At 51.5% G+C, this 20,030-nt stretch overlaps 1 protein-coding gene across 2 annotated transcripts in view; it reads left to right on the forward strand.

Moving 5' to 3' along the window:
• Positions 1–7,396: 7,396 nt before the first annotated feature.
• The window catches only part of PPARGC1B (PPARG coactivator 1 beta), a 110,608-nt gene continuing 97,974 nt past the window's right edge, over positions 7,397–20,030 (forward strand). For both annotated transcript variants that reach the window (XR_009353792.1, XM_059174013.1), the window contains exon 1: positions 7,397–7,549. Coding sequence is in view for 1 of the 2 variants with exons in the window: in XM_059174013.1 (XP_059029996.1) it covers positions 7,472–7,549 (78 nt within the window). In the remaining variant the exon portion in view is untranslated. The remainder of the gene's footprint in view (positions 7,550–20,030) is intronic.

A 20,030-nucleotide genomic window follows, 5' to 3' on the forward strand; every position in this document is an offset into this window, starting at 1 on the left:
AGTCTTAGAGTGGGAAGAGATTCCTCTGAATGTGAGTTTCTTGCCAGAAGGAGACTGACCTGCCTCCCAGTTCCGAGCTCAGTTTAGGGAGCGTGCCAAAACTTCCACTGTCAAGCTCTCCTTTATGCAGAGATCTTGTCTCCAAAATGTCCCCATCACAATGCACATCTGGTACTTAAAGAACACATTCAGCACTTGGCAACCAGTTTCCCAGAGGAGCTGGTTTTTTGGTGTAGAAAGCAGATAGCTAGTTACATTTTATTTATTGTAGAAACAAAATTGCAACAGCAAAAATGAAAATATTAAAATAAAAGTGATTTCTGCCAACCTAATCCTGTTTCATGTGTTCAGATTTCTTATGTCCCTCTAACATATAGATTTTACATGTGCATTTCTGCACAGAGCTATAAGCATTTCATAAACATTTTTATAACCTTGTTTCACTTAATATTATACATTTTTCCCATACATTTTCCATATGGCCTTCTTCTGCCTTCTGCAGAGTATTTCATCATGTAAATAAACTGTATATACATAAATGCCTCTTCAGTTGTTATAAAATATTTCAAACGTACAGAAAAGCATAGGAACAATACGCTGTGCAGGTTTAACCAAAATTGACACTTTAAAAGTATACTTTGGGATTTTTTTTCAAGAAAATAAACCATTACAGGAATAATTGGAGCTCTCTTCTATGCAATGGACTCTAATCTCCCAAGAAAAGCTACAGAACCTGCAAGGCCCAGTGCAAAGTGAAAATGCAGGAACTTTTATTCAAAAATAATAATGAATTTTGAGACCACGACAGTGGAGCATTCAGCCATGCTCTCTAAGCAAGTGGCACAGTGAGACTGCACGTGTCTCACACTCCTGAAGCCAGCCCCGATGCCCCCTGATGACCCCTGTCACTTTCCTAAAAGCCATCTGTGTCTTTGCTGTCCCATGTTTATGCTCTCACTTCATCTACATGTATTGACCAACATTATGGAGTATTATCTGATGTACTTCAAAATATTATGTAAGCGGCATCAGACACTATCCTTAGCCTGGCTTGTCTCCCTTATTGTTTTTGTGATTAATCTATGTGGATTCATGAAGATGTTATTGATTTTCACTATCGTCTAATACTCCATTATGTGATCTCACCAGCGTTCATTTTTCTAGAGCCCTTCTCTTTTTACCATAATTACCAGTGCTGCAGGGAGCATCTTTGGCCACAGCTCTCCGCGCATGGGAGAGCTTTTGTCTACTCTTGGTGACTGGGATGTAGAATTGAATAGACCCCTCCCCCAAGATCCTCCCTTGGGAGACTTCCCTCTGAGTTCCCTCTCCTCTAAGATCCATCACCCACTGAAGCCAGAAACTGGGTATCCTACAATTTCCCCATCATTTCCTACCTATGACCGAACCCTATTGGTCTAAAATGCAGCTTTCACCCAACCACTCCTTCATATCCCTCTTGCTACTTTCATTGCCTTGGTTCAGGGCCCCAGCTCTCCCCCAGGCTCTTCTCCCAGCCCCTCCAGTCTCCAGCATCCCTATTTGTTTGTTTGTTTGTTTGTTTAAAGATTTTATTTATTTATTTGACAGAGAGAGATCACAAGCTGGCAGAGAGGCAGGCAGAGAGAGAGGAGGAAGCAGGCTCCCCGCTGAGCGGAGAGTCCGATGTGGGGTTCGATCCCAGGACCCTGAGATCATGACCTGAGCCGAAGGCAGCGGCTTAACCCACTGAGCCACCCAGGCGTCCCCAGCATCCCTATTTGTTAAAGAACCTATCACACCCTGGCGAACTGCATGTTGACTTCTCTCCCCTGCACATGGTAAGATCAGAGCTGTGAGTTATACAAGAACAAGGACTGTATCATGGTTCCCATTTGTGGGCCTGTAGCACAGTGCCTGGCCCCTGGCAGCTTCTAAAAATATCTGTTGAATCAAAGTATATGTAAACACCTTTCTGTAGTTTTCCCAGCTTTTGAATCAGACCCCTGGAATAAATCCCAGACAGACCCCTATTCATGACTTAGGATAGTGAATGTAACACACAAAGTCCTTCGTTGTTTGTTTAGATCTTCACAAAATTCTCTATCAGGCAAGATGGATAGGATGATGCTCGCCAAGGGGTCATTTTCACAAGGTCCCAAAACCAGTAAGTGACAGAGTGTAAAGAACAGGTCCTTGGGTCTTGCCATCTGCTTGCCTTATTTGAGAGGGATACTAAATTTAGATGGTGCCCTTTAGTGTTGGGCGGCTGCCTCTTTAAATGTTGCTGTTCTGCTACACATATAACAAGCTGGTAGAATTTACTCTCTGTAAAAACAAAACAAAACAAAGTAACCTTCACATTTATGAGCCTTTGTTTTAACATCTAGCAAATGGGCGTAAGGATCTTTTTACTCTGTGGGCAGATGAGGAGGAAGCACATTTCTATCCCTCCCCTGATCTGTTGTTCCCATGCTCAGCACCTATTTACGAGACTGAGGAGGGTGAATGAAATACAGCCTTCGCACACGAGAGAGACAGCAGTAGCTGACAATACATTGGCTGTTTAATGCCCCACATTGGTTGACCTGGAAGTCTTTTAATCATCATAACACACAAAAGAGAGATCCAGGCTCCTGGGTGGCTCAGTTGGTTATGCAACGGCTTTTGACTCAGGTCATGGTCCTGGAGTCCTGGGATCAAGTCCCGCATTGGGCTCCCAGCTCCATGAGGAGTCTGCTTCCCCCTCTGACCTTCTCCCCTCTCATGTTCTCTCCAACTGTCTCTCTCTCAAAGAAATAAATAAAATCTTAAAAAAAAAAATCTCCTCTTAAAAAAAAAAAAAAAGAAAGAAAGAGAGAGAGGTCTGCTAAATGTAGCCCCAAAGCATACAGGCTACCCCTACAGGAAGAAGAGGGCATTGACTAATGCCGGAAATGCCTTGTTTATGATGGATTTTCAAGTGCCAAAGACCCGCACCCCCAGCTCTGAGACCTGAGAATGACACCATGTGGGTGAGGTCTTTATAAGCACCCCCCCCCCCCAGCTCCGCAGAGAAAGCCCCTGGGACACACAGTCCACAGCCCTGGCTTCCAGTTCCGGCTCTGCCACTGAAGGGCTCTGTGGCCTTGGCCATGTTCTCCTACCTGAACAGTGAAGCAGGATAACACGCTCTCCACTGCCCCGCTGCTTCTCTAAAGATCTGTGTTCAGTGAAAGGTGGAGATGGTTCTCAGAATTAACAATACAAAGCATGAGCCTTTCTAGTTCCTGTTGGCTCCAGTTTCTGCCTCCTGGACAGAAACTGGAAAATAGGTGTGTTTCTAACTCCCTGGTCTGGTTCATAGAATCACAGAGTTGTGGGTGGCTGGCTGGCAGGAAACCTCAGTGATTATCAAGACCCATGTCCTAGCTCCCTTGCTCTTTCAACAAAAATTCACTACATACTCATCGTGCATAGAATACAACCAAGTTCACTGATTTATCCACGGTGCTCAGCACAGTGCCTTGCACATAGTAGGTGCTCATTAAATATCGGTTGAGTGATGGGCAGTTTCTTGCAGGAAAGTCATCTAGAAGAGCCTCTTAAATACAGATTCCTGGTCTACTGTATTGTAATCTCTGGTAACAGAGCCCAGGTGACTGTCATGCCCTCCCGATTTTGAGACATGGTTATAGCATACTATGGTTATAGCATACAGAATAAAGCATTCTTCTACTATCAGAAGGGAGAAAATGCTGATGTTTTTAATTTGGTGCATTTGTCAGTAGTGACTGTAATAGTCAAGAGAAAAAGGTTCATTTTGGTGGAGCCATTTCTGTGGAGCCTGGACGAACCTGGGCTTTGCCTGGTGTGTGTGCAAGGCAAACTTTCACTTATCTCGGGAGAGTCAGGGCCAATAAAAAGGCAGAGCAGATGGGAGTGAGCCACATGAAGTCCAAGTTTGGCATTATTATTGCCCTTCATTTGGAAGTCATAAAATAAGAAATGTGCCACTGTTCCAGCTTCTTGGGAGTGGTTAGCTGGTGGTGGTGGTGGGGTGTTTCTCAATTCCTTTCAAGGGTCTGTGGCTTGGACCAGATACGAGCTTGGGTTTAGATCTCAGCTGTGTCCCTAACTTCTTGTTCTTGAGCCGATCACTTCAGTCCCTCGTATGCTTTAGGTTCCTCTGCTGGAAACTGGACATGAGAAGGCGGGCTCCTCTGGGCTGTTGCAAAGAAGCTGAGACCATACACACTTAGGCACCTTGCACCTGTGCAGTGTGGAAAAGCTCGGTTTGGGCTGATACCTATAAACGACAGTGTATTTTGGCTGTAGGGCTTAGTAGAGGTTCATTTAACTCAGCTCTTTTGATTTAAAGGGAAACAGCCTCCTTTGCTTAAAGGAAACAGCCTGACAGAGGGCAAGGGAACTGCACAAGATCACACCTAGCTCCTTAGGTTTCTGGAGGACTTCTATATTCAGTGAAGAGCTTGACATTCTGGGGCGCCTCGGTGGCTCAGTGGGTTTAAAGCCTCTGCCTTTGGCTCAGATCATGATCCCAGGATCCTGGGATCTAGCCCCACGTTGGGTTCTCTGCTCAGCAGGGAGCCTGCTTCCCTCTCTCTCTGCCTGCCTCTCTGCCTACTTGTGTCTGCCAAATAAATAAATAAAATTAAAAAATAAAAAAAAGAACTTGACATTCCTCTGTGGACCAGAGAGGGTGAAGAGGCTGAACTCTGTAGGTGGCCTCTGATGAAAGCATTTTGAAATACTTTTTTTTTTTTTTTAAGATTTTATTTATTTATTTGACACGGGGCTCGATCCCAGGATCCTGGGATCATGACCTGAGCCAAAGGGAGAGGCTTTAACCCTCTGAGCCACTCAGGCACCCCTGAAATACTCTTGAAAAGAAAGTGACATTATCTCAGGTGGGGCGTCTTCTCACCTGAGTTGCTTGCCAGCCAGAAGCTTGTTCTGAGAACACAGGAATTGGTGAGAAAGTCCTTGAAGCCGGTCCATTTACGGCTGTTCCTTCAACACCAGAGTTTTAAAGACAAAAGCTGCTCTGGGTGAGCGCTGTTGAGGCCTTCCTTGGGAGGCCCTGTCTGGTACTGCAGCTCTGCAAGGCCAAAGCCTTGGGGACTCTCCAGGTCTGGCTTCTCAGAGACAAGGGGCTCAGCAGTAGTCATGGGCCATACTGGATCGGGTAGGGACATCTCGGGAAACAGGCCTGCAGGGCTCTGGCTGGGGTCCATGGGCAGTAGCAGCAAAGCCCACCGTGCCAATGGTGATGACCTTGGTGATGGTGGTGATGATGATGAGGGGTGAGGAACTCTCCTAGTCACCAGGGGCAGGGCCCAGCCACTTGTTTTATGTGCACAGATTCTGGCCACCCTCATAGGAACCCTATAGGGAAGAAACTGTGCCCCAGAGAGGTTAAGCAAATAGCCAAGAACACATTTTTGAGGGAGGACCAAGATTCAAATCTGGACTTACTGGAGTCCAAGGCAGCCTGCAGCCCATGAGTGCTGGAAGTAAGGAAAGGAACACTGGCCAGTTCCTTCAAGGGACATGCATGTTACCCTCATTTTTATAGACAAAGAAACAGAGGAACAGAGTGTAGCTCTTTTTTCTGTGAGGTCAGGCACTGGGCCAAGCATTTTGCATATATTACCTCTTCAATCATCATAACATCTCTATGAAGTACGTAATTCTATGATCCTCACTGATGCAGATGAGGAAATCGAGGCCTGAAACTAGATGACTTGCAAAGGTTCAACATTGGGCAGTCTGACCAGGGAGCCCATGCTCTTGACTTCTTGAGTTGCCCAATATGGAGACAAGATATAGCAGGGCTGGCCCAGGATCCAGGACACCTGACTCCCAGGCTAGTGGTCCAAGGCTAGATGGAGGCTCTCTGTTGGGAATCATTGTTCCTTAAAAGCCCGCTGGCCTAAAGCCCAAAGAGTGAAATCACGCCCTGCGGTTCTGGGAACCTCAGACTGGAAAAGAAGGAAGTTCTTGCTCTGGTGTTCAAGTCTGAGCAGGTGGACTGAGGACTCTCCCCGTTTCCTCCTCTGGCTGGGAGGGAGCCCACGCAGGGTGGGCCGGGTGGGGCAGCCCTCTGGAGTGCCAGAGGGGAGGAGAGCAGGAGGCAGGCGTGCCCAATGAAATAGGCCTAAATCTTCCCGCCTTTATGCCTTTATTCAGGCGGTGCCCTCATCTGCTGCCTGGCAAACAAACAGGAGGGCATGATGGTGAGAGTTCAAGGTTGCAGTCAGGAGTCTGGTCCTGGCACCACTGACTCTGAGCAGTTTTCTTATCTGTTCAGTGTGTGGTGCCAGTGGTGGGGAATCCTAATCCTCTGGGTTTTACAGTTAGCACAGTATTTATTAAGCACCTACTATGTGCCAGGCACTGGAGACACAGCAAATGCAAAGCAGATTCATTCCCTGCTTTCATGGGTCTTAGAGTCTAGTAAGATCTAATCTTCATGGGAACAAATGTAAAATGGCAGCTGTGGCCTGTGTTTTAAGGGAAAGGTCTGCAGAGTTAAACCCATGACACCCAGGGTTGGGGGCCGGGGGGCGGGTGTGGAGAGAAGGAATGGATTGACTGTGTGAGTGGCAGTAGGGAAGGATACGCTGACGTTACTAGGTGAATGGGCTCTGTGCAGGGGACAGAACTCTGTGTGTGTAAGCCCGTTGTGAAATGGTTCATCGAAGGAACTGGGAGGCCAGGGGGCCTGGGGAAGCCGACAGGAGCTTGGGCACCTCAAGTTATTGTGGGCCATGGTAACATAAGTCATTGAAGTTTGGTGGGGGGCGGTAGGGGAGTGAAGGAAAACTTGAGGGAAACGGTCAAACTTAACAGAATATGGATCAATGCGTCCTTCGAGGTAAAGGGAAAAAAAAAAGGCCACCCCCTCTTTGAGCCTTCCCTGATTTCTCTACCTTTGACCTATGGTGTTCCTCCCTCTCTGGGCTTGCAGCTCAGGTAGAGAAACTGGAATCGTTGGGGCAGTCAGACCTGAGCTTTGTCTTCCTGCCACTGACATGCACCGTGACTTCACATACAGTCTACCTTCTCCGGCCTCAGTTTCCCCAGCTGTGCAGAAGCAGGTTGTCTCAAAGGACCCGCCCAGCGCTAACGCAACGTGATTCGCTCCGGCAGGAGCAGGGGGCTGCCCGCATTGCTGCGCAGGCATCGGGCGGCTGTCTGGGGCATCGTCACCCGGCTGCGGGCGCTTTCCTCCCGGCCGTGGGCTGCGGGCGAGGACCGCGGAGACAGACGTGGCGCAGGAAAGTGGGGGCGCGACCCCCGGCTCGCGCGGGCACCGCGCGGCCCCGCCCCCGCAGCCAGCGGCCCTGCGGCAGCCCGGGCCTGAGCTCCGCCCTCCGCCTCCCGCCGGCCTCGCTCCCTCCTCCCGCCTCCCTCCCTCCCTCCCTCGCTCCCTCCCCCCGGCCGGCTCGGCGCTGACTCCGCCGCACGCTGCAGCCGCGGCTGGAAGATGGCGGGGAACGACTGCGGCGCGCTGCTGGACGAAGAGCTCTCTTCCTTCTTCCTCAACTATCTCGCCGACACGCAGGTACGGCCAGCAGGGGCCGTGGGCCTGGGGCCAGGGGTGCTGAGCTGCGGGGGCTGCCGCCGCAGCCGCGGAGGCCGGGAGGCAGCGGTGGGCGCATTGGGGGGAACGGGGGTGCCCGCTGCAGAGCCCCCCTTCCATGCGCCCTGCGATGCTCTGTTACAGAGGCAGGGAGTCGGAGCCCCCCCCCCCCCCACGCAAGCCGGAGCGTGGGGGCCGCTACGGCCGCCGGGGAGGGTCTAGCCTCGCTCGCTTGGATTCCGCTCCCCCCGCCAGCAGAGGTGGGGGGTACCGCGTTTCCTTGGGGAGGTGGAGCAGCGCCAAGGTGTGGGGGGACCCTGAGGCTGGCCCTGGGTGCCGGAGGCGCGCCCTCAGACTCCCGGCACTTGCTGCCGTACTTTCACGTGGACTTGGGGCCCGGGCTCAGGCGCCTGTCCCCGTCCCCGGAGTGCCCTGGTCCTCGGGTCTCCCGTACCCCGCGTGCTGCTGCTGGCCCCCCGCGGCTCCCCGTCCGCGCCCGCAGCGCGGAGTTTCCTGCCAGTTGCCGGCTAAGGGCTTAGGGGGCTGCGGGGCACGTGGACATGCCGGCGGAGATAGAATCTTCCTGGTTTCGCTACCGGCGGAGCCCCCCGGGAGGAAAGCACGGCAGGATGGGGGTGGAAAGACTGTCTGGGGGCGCCTGGGTCCCCCTGCGGCGCGCGGCCCCGGTGCGCGCTCGGCGATGCTGGGGGAAGGGAACGCGAGGCGGCGTCCCGGGCTCTGGCTGCGCCTGGGAGCCCCACCGGCGACACGCGCGTGACAGGAGAGGGTGCTTTGGTGTGCCGGGGTGGGGGGGGGGTGTGTTTGCGAGGGCGCTGATGACTTAGAGACGAGGTGGGGGGGGGGGCTGCTCCTGGGACAAGCCGCCACCGAAAATGCCCGCACAAGGCGTGTGCGCCCCCCACCCCTTCCTTGGTTTTCCCCACCCCATGCCTGTTGCAAGCATAAAGTTTGGCCCCATAGTTAGGGTTTTTTCTCTGGGCGTCTGGCTGCGGGTGGCCGGGAGGCTGGGGATGCGGCGGAGGTGAGAAGGAGACCCCGGATGCGGGCGCACCGCTGGACGCGGAGAGGGGCCGCCGGGCGGAACCGGGCGCGGCTCGCGAGGGCTGGTTTGGTACCTGGAGTCGGAGCGCCGGTGCCGGCTCGTTTTGCATAACACTGGAAGGGAGGGGGAAGGCGGAGGGGGGGCGGGCGGTGGGTGGAGAGAGAGGGAAACTTTGCTTCTTGTTATAATCTGCCTGTCTTTGGGCGGCAGCAGCTGTCATGGGACCGGGTGGGCGGGGAGAGGCTTGCAAGCTGACTCCCAGCCGTGAGACGCGACTTGGAGGGGACGCAGCAAGCCGAGACGTTCAGCTCCGGGCGGCGACTCCCGGCTGGCGGCTGGGACGGCGCGGCGTGGCGGGTGTCGCCGAGAGGAAGCCCGCCACGCTCCGGAGAGGGACGGCCCTCGCTCGCTGCAGACATCCATGCGTCAGGGAGCCGCGGGGCCTCGTGGTCGGTGGCGGGCGTGCTGGAGTGGTTTCGGGGCGGGGGCCGAAGGGGTGGTGGCGTGTGATCGCGCATTCTTCGGGCCGGGGGGGTAGTGTGTGATGAGCGGTCTGCGCGCGCGGGTGTGTGTGTTTGTGTGCACACGCCGCGCGCGCCAGGCGCGTACCTTTACCTCTGACGAAACTGCAGTGGAGCTCCCGCGGCGGTCACCGGGCGCCGTCGCCAGCCCCGCGCCCACGTCTGCTCGGATGGCAGATCCCAGCCCCAGTACCACCACCGCCCTGCTGCCCGTCTCTCGTCCAGCGTCCCCTGTGCCCCCACCCTCTACCCCTGTCCGGCAGTCGGGGCTAGAGGGACTGGGTGCGGGTGGGACCGAGTTTCCCCTGGGAAAGTTCTGTCCTCAGCCCTCCCATTTGCCTGGACTGAGACTCCGGTGAAGGAAGCCTGAGATAGCTGGAGACTTGTTCAGGGACCCCTAGCAGGAGCTGTCCGTTCTGGACCCTAGTTTTAGCTCCATCTTTGTTGTTCTTTGGCTCACCAATAATTAACTATTTGTCCTCTTAGGCGCTCAGCGGGCTTACTCTGCAGGGATATTTCACCCAAGGAAACTAGAAAATTGGGTAATCAGGTGTCAGCAGAAGCAGCGCAGTGAAAGTTAATCTGGGACGTTTGCTTTTTTTATTTAACCACGTGACAGGCTGAGGCTCCTCCGGTGATCTTTGCCGGCCCAACTTGGGAAATGTAATTGATAGGGGAGCTTTGCAGCCACCCCTAGAAGGTTCATAGAGCCCAGCCGGAAGAGGACCTGGGCGGGCCATCACGTGCCTCCTCATTTTACAGTTGGGGATAGAGGCTGCGAGGGGTGAGCGGCTTTGTACAGGACCACGCAGCCAGCGGGTGACAGAGCCACCCAGGGCTCCTGACTCCAGGTCCTGTGTGTTACCTCGAAATAGCACTGGACTTGGAGTCAGAAGGCCTGAGTGGAGTCGCCTTCCCCACTCTCTGGCTGGGTGACCCCGGAGCAAGCCATTTTAACTCTCCAAGCCTCCTTTCCTCCATCTGTCAAATGGGGCTGGTGTTGCCGAAGAGAAGACCAGGTCGAGGTGGTGGGGGTGAGCAGTGCTTGCATGTGAGATGTCTGGGTGTTCCGGTGACGACTCCTCCTCCTCCAATCCCTCCCTGACCCTCCCCTCCATCTCCCCCTAGGAAGTGGTGGGGAAAGTGAATAAAAAGGTAATTTATTGTCTTTATCAGAAAGGCTTGTCTTCACTGGCTAATCCAGAGTCAGATAGAGCGAGGAATTCTGTTTAGGAGACTTAACTTTTACCCATTCAGGCCAAAGTTCAGAAATTCTGCAGACCAGGGATTGTGAAAGTTTCTTGGACAGGTTTGGGGCATGTCTCCCAGAGGACTTTGGGTTGGCTTCACCTTTGCCCAGCCTGTGCCCCTTTCCTCCAGTGCCCTCACCCCCATTCCTGCATGGCCTTCTCCAGCAGGCCTTCCTTTCCCAGCTTGCCCTGCTTTCTCTTTCTTTTGGTTTTCTTAGTCTATGTTATGCAACCAAGTACTTTTTTGTATGTGAGTCCTGTGGCCCAGTAGGAGTCTGGAGCTAGAGTGGTGCCTTTTATCTCTTTGTGCCCCCATGGCACCTGCCACCATGCTGAGTTCCTTTGCTCAGCCCTTGGCTAGGCATGTGAATTACAGACAGGGGAAGAGGCCAGGGTGGCCCTGAGACAGCTGGGCATTGAGTATGGGTAGAGAGGAATGCAGAAAGCTATAGCTGTGGGCCATGACTTTGGCTTCAGAGGCCACACAGTAAGCCCACACTAAATATGGGTTTTTTGAAGTCACTTGGGACATAGCCATAGATGCCCCAAATGTCAGAGTAGGCAGCAACTTTATAAATCATGTGGTCCAATCTCTTATCACTGAAACATATTTAATAGTAGAGTTAGAAAATACTGGCAAGTATAAAGAAAATATTGAAAACATGTAATCTTATCCAGAGGTAACCACTATTAATTTTTATATATATTTCCAGACTTTTCTTTCCTATCGATTCCTATGGATTCTTTTGGTCACACAAAAATGAAGTCTTTCATTATATATTCATTGTAACTTGGAATCATACTGTTGTATTGCTTTTTTTCTCCTCCAGACAATATGCTGTGATTGTCTTTCCACATCAATAAATACTCTACTTCATGTCTTAATATCTGAATGGTTATATAGTATTTTATTGAGGGTTGAACCACAATGTATTTAATCAGCCCTTTGTTGTTAGTCATTTAATTTGTTTATAATTTCTGTTGTGCTTGTAAGCCACGATAAACGAATGTCTCTGCATATGTCTTCTTTCCTTCATTGAAATTCCTAGAAGTGAAATTACTCTGTCAAAGGAACTTTGCAGGCTTTTGGTAAACACATTTCTGGATTGCCTTCTAGAAGAATTGTGCTAATTTACACACTTAACCAGCGTTGTGTGGGAATGCCTGGTTCCCTGTAGCCAAATAACTCTTGATATTTTAATTGTTTTTCATTTTTGCCAGTCTGTTCATCAATAAATTCTTTTACCCTTTTGTTTTAATGTGCATTTCTTTGATCACTTGTGATGCTTCCCACCCCCCCTCCCCCACCCCATAATTATGGGCCACTTTGGTTCTGTTCTGTGAAATGTCATGTTTGTGAATTTGGCCCATTTTTCATTTGGGATCCTGTCCCCCTATTATTCTGAAACTGGATCTGAGTATTCAGAAGGGGCCCCTCACCCAGAGAACTGGGCAGGTGGCTTGAACATCTAGTGTCCAGTTCCTGGGTCTGCAGTGCTGCTGTTCCCACAGCCCCTGAAGCTGGGGCTAACTTATTTTCTAAGCCAAAGTTCCTGGCTCTGGAGGGGCAGGTGGAAGGGTCGCCTTGGCTGGCTGTCTTTGCCCACCCTCCACCTGTGTGAGAACAGACCTGAGCCCAGAAGGGGACAGGTTTGTTGGCCTCCTGTACCTGAAGCAGGGGCTCCCCTCTCACTGGGGCTCCCTGGCTGGTACTGATGGTGAGGATGAACCCAGAGAGGCGATGGCCCAGCAGCAGGGCCCTGGGGCTCCTACTTCCCCTTCACCTTGGGGCTCTGCTCTCCCCAGCTGGTGCAGGCCAGCCAGAAGCTCCACCGCCATTGCTGGGGGATGAGTCACCCTTTTCCCTCTCTCTCTGGAATAATAGAAGGGATACTGGTTTGAGTCAGAAGCAGCCTTGCAATGGGGGCTTGGGCTTGGAAGTGAGGTCATAATGTGAGCGTTGCAGTGTTCACAGCTAGCTCCTCCCGCATGGTCCTCCACATTAGAGCCCCCTTTATAGATACCATGTGCACCACCAAGCCTTTTTGCATGGTTGCATTTTATCCTTGTAAAGATTCTACAAAGTGAAGGTGCCATGACTGTTACCATTTTAGAGAGGAGGATTTGACAGTTTCAGAGAACTCATTGGCTTGCTGCACATACCCTACTTGCTACCCTGCTTTGGAGTGAGTAGAATATCCAGGATCAGAGGCCCGGTTCCGGGACCACATGACTCCAAGCTCAGAAGGCAGGGGCTACTCTGTTTCTGTGCACTGTATTTCTAGCACCTCAAGCAAAGGAAGGAGCATTGCACAGAGAGAAGACAACTCATAGGCCCTCTGCTTCTCTAGGCCTCAGTGTCTCAGTCTCTGAAATGGGGATCATAGGCACTAGCTCTTAGGGTTGAGACTTAAATGTATGTAAAACGAGGAGCAGCCAGTCGGCTGCTGAGGAAACTTGAAATTCTCTTTGAACGTCCTTTAGAAGGGCAGGATTAAGTATAATGCAAACTCCCCTTCGTGCAGTCTTTTTTATGCAAAAAAGGGAAGCATAATTCCTTGCGATCTTTTTTATGTAAAAACGGGAAGCATAATTCTTATTCTGTGAAGGTGAAGGAAACCCAGATAAAGTCATTTGGAAGAGAATGAGCTGGGCCATTTCCCATTTCTCTTCCAAGGTACTCAGGTGTCACTCAATTGATGCACAATCAATTGGATTGAATGGCTTTTCGCTTCCTCTCCCCTTCCTCCCGTCTAGGTCCTTGTCCTTTCACGACTATGGGAGTCCTGCAGTTACTAGAGTGCGTGTCTGATGTCACTCCCTTTCTCACACATCACCCATGGCTGTCCAGCACTTTTACATTCAAGCCTAAACTTGAACCCTGATGTTCAAGGGCCTTCGGGTACTTGAAGCCGGGAGAGTAAGGCACTTTATCCTGATGGGTCTGCTTTCTCTTTGGGATGTGCCCACCCCATGGGTGTCATGAATATTCTTCCTGGAAGTGTGAGCTTCTCTGTCTCCGTCCTTTGCTTGGCCTCCACACTCCCTTGGAGGGCAGCCTCTTCCCGGGTCTGCTCTTTGCTGGCTGTGAGACCTTTGGTGGGTCACATAACCTCTCTGCCCTTCCATTATTTAACTGTTGTGAGAAGTCCACGCAAACCCAATGGCGACTGGATTTAAAGCACCTAACACAGTGCGTGCCGTGTAATAAGCACCAAATAATAGACATCTTTCCTGGTAGAGGTCCCATGAAGTTTAATCATTTAGGGAATCGCTCGGGATTGTCAGGCTCCACGAGGGCAAGGGTTTTTGTCTGTTTTTGTTCTCCGTTTTTCTCCCCACAGTGAATAGACAAGTGCCTGGAATTCAGGCATTCTACATTTTCTCTGAGTGAATGAGTGTGCTCCCCCCCCACACCGGAGTCCCTTCAGGGCAGACACCGCTCCTCCTTTTGTTATCTGTAGCTGGCTGTGTTCCTGAGAAGGGGGAGTGTGATAAATGGTTGTGGAAAGGCCTGGAATATGCGCCCCCGCCCCCACCATTCCACCCCCACCATTTAAAGGCATTCATAGCTCACCTGCACTTGAAGCTCCGCCCCGCTCCCCATCCCCACACCTGTCCTCTAGGGAGAGCCTAACACCAAGTGTTCTGACTCTGACTCTGACCCTCATGTGGACGCTACTTCCTGTCCCCTTGGGGTCTGCGCGCTCCGGTTGACAGTCCTGCGAGGGCAAAGAAGTAGAATTTTTATCCTGAGCTGACTCTGTGGTTACCCATTAAGTAGATGATTTTGGGGACAGAAGAATGTTTTAGATGATTAGATGTCAGGCTCTCTGAAGAAGAGTTTTATGTGAAACACGTTCCTGTGGCAGATGCCAGCACGTAGAGACGGAGCGGTGGGGTGTGTGTGTGCGTGTGTGTGTGTGTGTGTGTGTGTGTGTGTGCAGAATGGTGTAGTGAGTTCCTGTGCTCCCATCACCTGGCTTCAGCCATTTTGGACGCATGGCCACTCTTGTTCATCCACCCACACACCACGTCGTGTTATCCGTGACTGTCTCGGCGGGTATTTGTGGAGAGACTTTTTAGTACTAGCACACGGTTTCTCCCTACAGCCAGGAGGTTGGTTCTGTTGTCCCCATTTTGTAAGCGTGCCGGGATTGGGTCCACACATAGGGTTTTGCAGCACTTGAGGGGCTAACCTGGAACACTGGCCCCTGAGCTGCTCGGGAGGCTGGCTGGAGAGGATCCGTTCTCCCCCTGCCTTTTCCAGAAGAGGGTCACGGAGGCACAGAGAGAAGCCATTCTAGCTGGAGGAGGTCCATGTGCCAGGCTCTCAGATCCTTTCTGTCCTAGGATCAGGACTTGGGGGTGGTGGTGGGGTAGTCTCCGCTTTGGGGGATAGCCAGGTGGATAGTGTTCAGAGAGACACTGTTGCCCAGGTGGCCCGGTCAGAAGCCTAGGTTCACAGGACCAAGGGGAGACGTCTGACCTGAAGCCCACAGCCAGGTGGGGCACAGGGTCTGTAGGCCCATGATGGCAGCTAGGCTTCCTGGGGTCCCCACCCTGCCCTTTCTTTACTAAAAATTTTCCCGCACCCTGCCTGTTCTTCAGGGCAGGGACTGATTTGCTGCCCAGGGGTAGGGTAGGAGACCAGAGAGACTTATAAATGGGAGGCTAAGGTAATTGATTAATTATCCCCAAAGGCCTGTAATTACTGCTCGGTCTTTTAGGTAAGAAAACAAACATTTGCTCTAATTATTTGTTTAGGTGGCTGAGAGGGCTTTGAGCCCTGGGGTCTGGTCTGGCTCTGCTTGAGGCAGTCCTGTGCCCTTGACACAAGGCTTCTTTGTGTCTGGAGTGTCCCTCCTGGGAAATGGGACTCTGAGCGGAGTTTGGAGGGCTTCAGGGCTAGTTGAGATGATGCCTTTTAAAGTGCTTAGGAATGTTCAGTCAGGAGGGGCCATTGTCGGTAAGAAAACCGACACACCTTGTAGAGCCTGCCATTTATGTTCCCACTGAGCTCTAGGTCCTTGATCCTGTTGAGGCCCTGAGGTTTCTCGTTCAAAGTATTGTGTTTTCTCTCCCCCTGTGCTTCTGGGGGAGCTGAAGAGGAATCCCATCCAGCCTTAACAAGGACGCAATATTGACTTTTAGAAAACCAAATCCAGTTAGATGCTACTTGAAGAGAGAAGAAGTATCAGAAAGTGGTTAAGAGCTCTCTTACCTTTGGAGTTTAACTGCCAAGGATTTAAATCCAGGTGCCTACCACTTACTGGCTGTGTGACCTTGAGCAAGTGTCTTAACCTCTCTGACCCCAATTGACAATGTAAACACCCATGTAAAATTGAGCTCTAGGGGAGCTGGGTGGGCCTTACAGACCATCGGACTCAAGTGCCCTTACCTTGAAGTGTGGAAACCCGCTGGGAGCAGACCCTGTCCTTGGCTTCAGATCACCTAGCCGAGGTGCAGGACCGGACTTCGAGCTCCTGTCTGCGTGGGCAGGGCTGGCTCTGGATGGCAGACACTCAGCTGTCTGGGACCCACTGTCTGGGAACTCAGCCGGGCGAGCCCTGCTCATCTGAGATGGATGTTCCCCAGCAGCTCTGCGGCCGTGTTTTTTCCCTGTGCTTGCCTGGCAGAACACAGCCATTTAGCAGAGGGAGAGCGAGGAGACGTTAGAAACCAGGCCCTGAGCAGTCGCGGCAGCCGGCCCACGAGTGGCTCCCTGAGGTTGCCATGGCAAACAGCCTTGGCAACGTGGCTGCTGGAGCCTTTATTTCTGGTCCCAACCTCCTCCCAGGAAGAGTGGTACCCAGGGCCCTGTCTTGGCTCCGTGACACTGTGGATGACCGGGTCTCGGTGCTGCTGGCGATCCCAGGCTGCAGCCCCGACAGCAGAAAATGTTTGTAAGCTTACCCTGCACAGCCTGCTGAGGCGAGCTCCTGGGTCTGGCATTCAAGGCCTCAAATGCCTGTCCATCTGTCAGTCTGTTCCTCAGCTAGCGGAAGACCACACAACACTGTATCCCCTGCTGCAGGGATAGACCAATACCATATTCTTTATTTTTTTTTTTTTTAAGAGTTTATTTATTTGTCAGGGATAGAGGGAGAGAGAGCGAGCGAGCACAGGCAGAGAGACAGGCAGAGGCAGAGGGAAAAGCAGGCTCCCTTCCGAGCAAGGAGCCCGATGTGGGACTCGATCCCAGGACGCCGGGATCATGACCCGAGCCTAAGGCAGCCGCTCAACCAACTGAGCCACCCAGGCGTCCCCAATACCATATTCTTAACATGGGCCTGGGATCAGGGGCTGGCTTCAAGGTACTTGGTCTGGCCCTGAGCTAAGTTATTCACATAAATTATTCATAGTCACATGTCATCTCCTAGGAGCCCCACTAGTAGTCCCCACTCTTCATCTCACAATTGAGTAGGTTGAGGCTGACTTTGGAGGTCATGCTGTTGTGCCACTCTGCAGTTCCTTCCCTGTACCGGGGGCCACTAGGACTCCTCCCATGAGGAATCTGTCTCCTCTCCCCACCCCTTCCCGGCCCAGCACGAGTGCTGCAGCCTCTTCTTACCCCTCTTGCAGGTGTGCCCTTTCTGCACTGCGATCCCGAAGTCTGTTAGAGACCTCTCGTGTACTCTGTCCCCCTGCTGAGTTTAGACCTGCCCTCCCACCACTCCAAAGGATAGACAAGGAACTTGGCCCAAGGGGAGAGCTTTGACCATCCTGGTCAGGACTTTGCACCTGGCAGGCAATGAGGAATCAGCTAAGGTTTTCATTAATATTGTTATTAATTGCAGTACTCATAGAAGACTGCTCACGTTTGATGACCGCTTGGTACGTGCCAGGTGCTAGGCACAGCCCTTTGGGGGCATCATCTTGTTAAGTCCTCAGGTTGAATCCATCCGGTGAGGTTGGAACTATGACAAACCAAAAATGAGTGACTTACCCCACATCCCTCAGGCAGAGAGTGTGGCAAGGCTGGAACTTGAGCCTCAGGCACTGTCTTAACCTCTCTGAGCACTCAGTCTTAACCCCTGCAGTGTGGCTAATCCTGCTTGGCTCAGAGAGGGGGCTGGAATAGGGGGTATGGGTAACATCTGCACTTGGCCTCAGTTGGGGGGGGCTGGGCGGAAGTGATGTGGGATGTGGGTGAGATGGTACGGAGTGCAGGGGGCTCTGCGGTACCCCTACAGTTGAGGTAGGGGCGCTGAAGAGGAGTCGCTCTGGGGGAGGATTTGTGTGGGGAATAGGGGCCCACTGTCCCCACCCCAGCCTTCCCCAGAGCCTTGGTAAATGTGAAACTCTGGTCCCAGCTTGCGATAACCTTTGTTTATGGGTTTATTCTTGCCTGTTCTCTCTTTTACCCACTAAGGACCGGAGATCGCTAAGGAAAGGAACTTCATCCATCTGGGTCACCATCAGATCCACCCCCCCCCCCCCACCCCGGCTTAACAGCTGCAGGTACACTGTAGGCCCCCAGGAAATATTGGTCGATTGACTGACTGAATGAACAAAATGCTATTTGCTCTTTCAGGAAGTTCACCAACTGTTTGCTTGGCCCCAGAGGCCTTTTCTCTGCTTGCAACAGTGCTAGGACATGTGGGTGAGGGGAGTTGGGGGAGGTTTTGTACCAGTCCCCACAAGGGGCCTACTGCCCTTGTCTCCAAGATAAGCCTTGCACACAAAGAAATCAAAGGCAAATATTTTTTGGAGCCTCCAGAACCCCCTATCAGAACATGCCTCCCGGGGACGGGTCTTTGTAGAATGTTAAACTGCTGTTAGGAATCCAGACTGTTCCAGGGCATTGCTCTGGTTCAACTGGGGAAGGCCTCAGAGTCTTAGAATATGCTGGGAGGTGTCTGGTCAAATTTTTCCGCATCTTCCAAGGAGATTGAAACCAGCACCTTACACTGGACCTTATGTCCCTTGCCCCTCTGCTTATTCCAGAGGGCCTGGGGTGGCTGGCCTCTACTCTGGAGGAAGAAAAGAAGAAATACAGGGAGGTGAAGGACGGAGGGCACACTTGGGGACAGTGACCACACTCTGTGCCCAAGAGGATTAATTAACTCGATGTCCTATCAGTCTCGCCTGGCTCAGAAACCACTCAAGGACCCTATTCTATATAATATCACCCCTCACACTTCTTACTTAGGGCCAACTCACTCTTAGCTTACACACAGTTCTTACAGGCTTGGCGGTCCTGTCCACACCTCATGACTTCAGGAGCAGTATGACAGTTCTGTTACTGTGTGTCTGGGCAGGCATGGGATGGGCAGGGGGTAGGGGGATACAGTTCTGCCAGAGGCAGAAACATGTGGACTGCAGCACTGGGAGGCAAGGAGGCCCCTTGATGCTGAATATGCCATACGAAGTTACAAATGAGCTCATGGGTCATAGAGACAGGGTCACCCCCAAGGACAGGTACATTCTGTTCAGTGTTCTCTTTTGGAGGAAGCAAGGGAAAGTGAAATAGATTCTGGTGTTACCATCTATAACAGGAAGTCAGTGAAAAGTGGAAAGTTCCAGAGTTATCTACAAACTTCGCTTCCTGTGAGCATAAGTTATCCCCCCTCCCAGTAACGCTGGGTGAATAAGGAATTGGTCTAGCCATAAAAGCTTCTTTGAAAGTTAATGTTGTCTCTTAATGTGAGATGTTCTTTTTTGTATTTACAGGGCTGTATGAGGTAGCAGAAGTATGTAAGACTGGTTTCAAGAAATTATGTAGCCTTGGGGCACCTGGCTGGCTCAGTCAGTGCAACTCTTGATCTCAGGGTCGTGAGTTTGAGCCCTATGTTGGGTATGGAGATCACTTAAAAATACTAAAAATTGGGCGCCTGGGTGGCTCAGTGGGTTAAGTCTCTCCCTTCGGCCCAGGGTCCTGGGATCCAGCCCCACGAAGGATCCCTCTGGGGTCTGGCTCTGCTTGAGGCAGTCCTGTGGCCTTGGCATAAGGCTTCTTTATGTCTGGGGTGTCCCTCCTGGGAAATGGGACTCAGGAGCGGAGTTTGGAGGGCTTCAGAGCTAGTCGAAGCCCCTCACAACCCTCCTCTCTGCCTACTTGTGATCCCTGTCTGCCAAATAAATAAATAAAATCTTTAAAAAAAATACTTAATAAAATCTTTAAAAAAAAACCTTAAAATTTACTTAAAAATAACATTAAAAAAAAAAGATTATGTAGCCTTATGATTAATGAGAGCAAACTGTCTGCTTCAAATCTTAGCTGTGTGATCCAGGAGTTAGATGGCCTCTCTGTGCTCTAGTTAGCCAGCTCCCACATGGGAATACTAATACGTCCTACCTTCCAGGGTTGGTAGAACTAATCAGTGGTTCTCAACCATGAGTGCGTATCAGAATCAACTGTGTAATTAAAAAAAATAATAATTATACGTCTGGAGCTATCCCAGACTTGGTGAATGAGAATCTTCGAGAGCAGGCCCTTAAGTTTCTGTGTTTTTAGAAGGCTTCCTCTCATGACACCCCTGCTTTGGTCCTAAGCAATTAGATACTATTTTTAAAGTGTCTGGCATTTACTCTCATTCCCTCCCGTCTCTGTCCTTTCTGCTTAAGCCCAGGCCACAGGGTAGCACTTAGGATACAAATGATCCAGAAGCAGATAGAAGCCCCTT

This window comes from Mustela lutreola, chromosome 5 (genome assembly GCF_030435805.1).
Source record: "Mustela lutreola isolate mMusLut2 chromosome 5, mMusLut2.pri, whole genome shotgun sequence".
NCBI classification, from domain to species: domain Eukaryota; kingdom Metazoa; phylum Chordata; class Mammalia; order Carnivora; family Mustelidae; genus Mustela; species Mustela lutreola.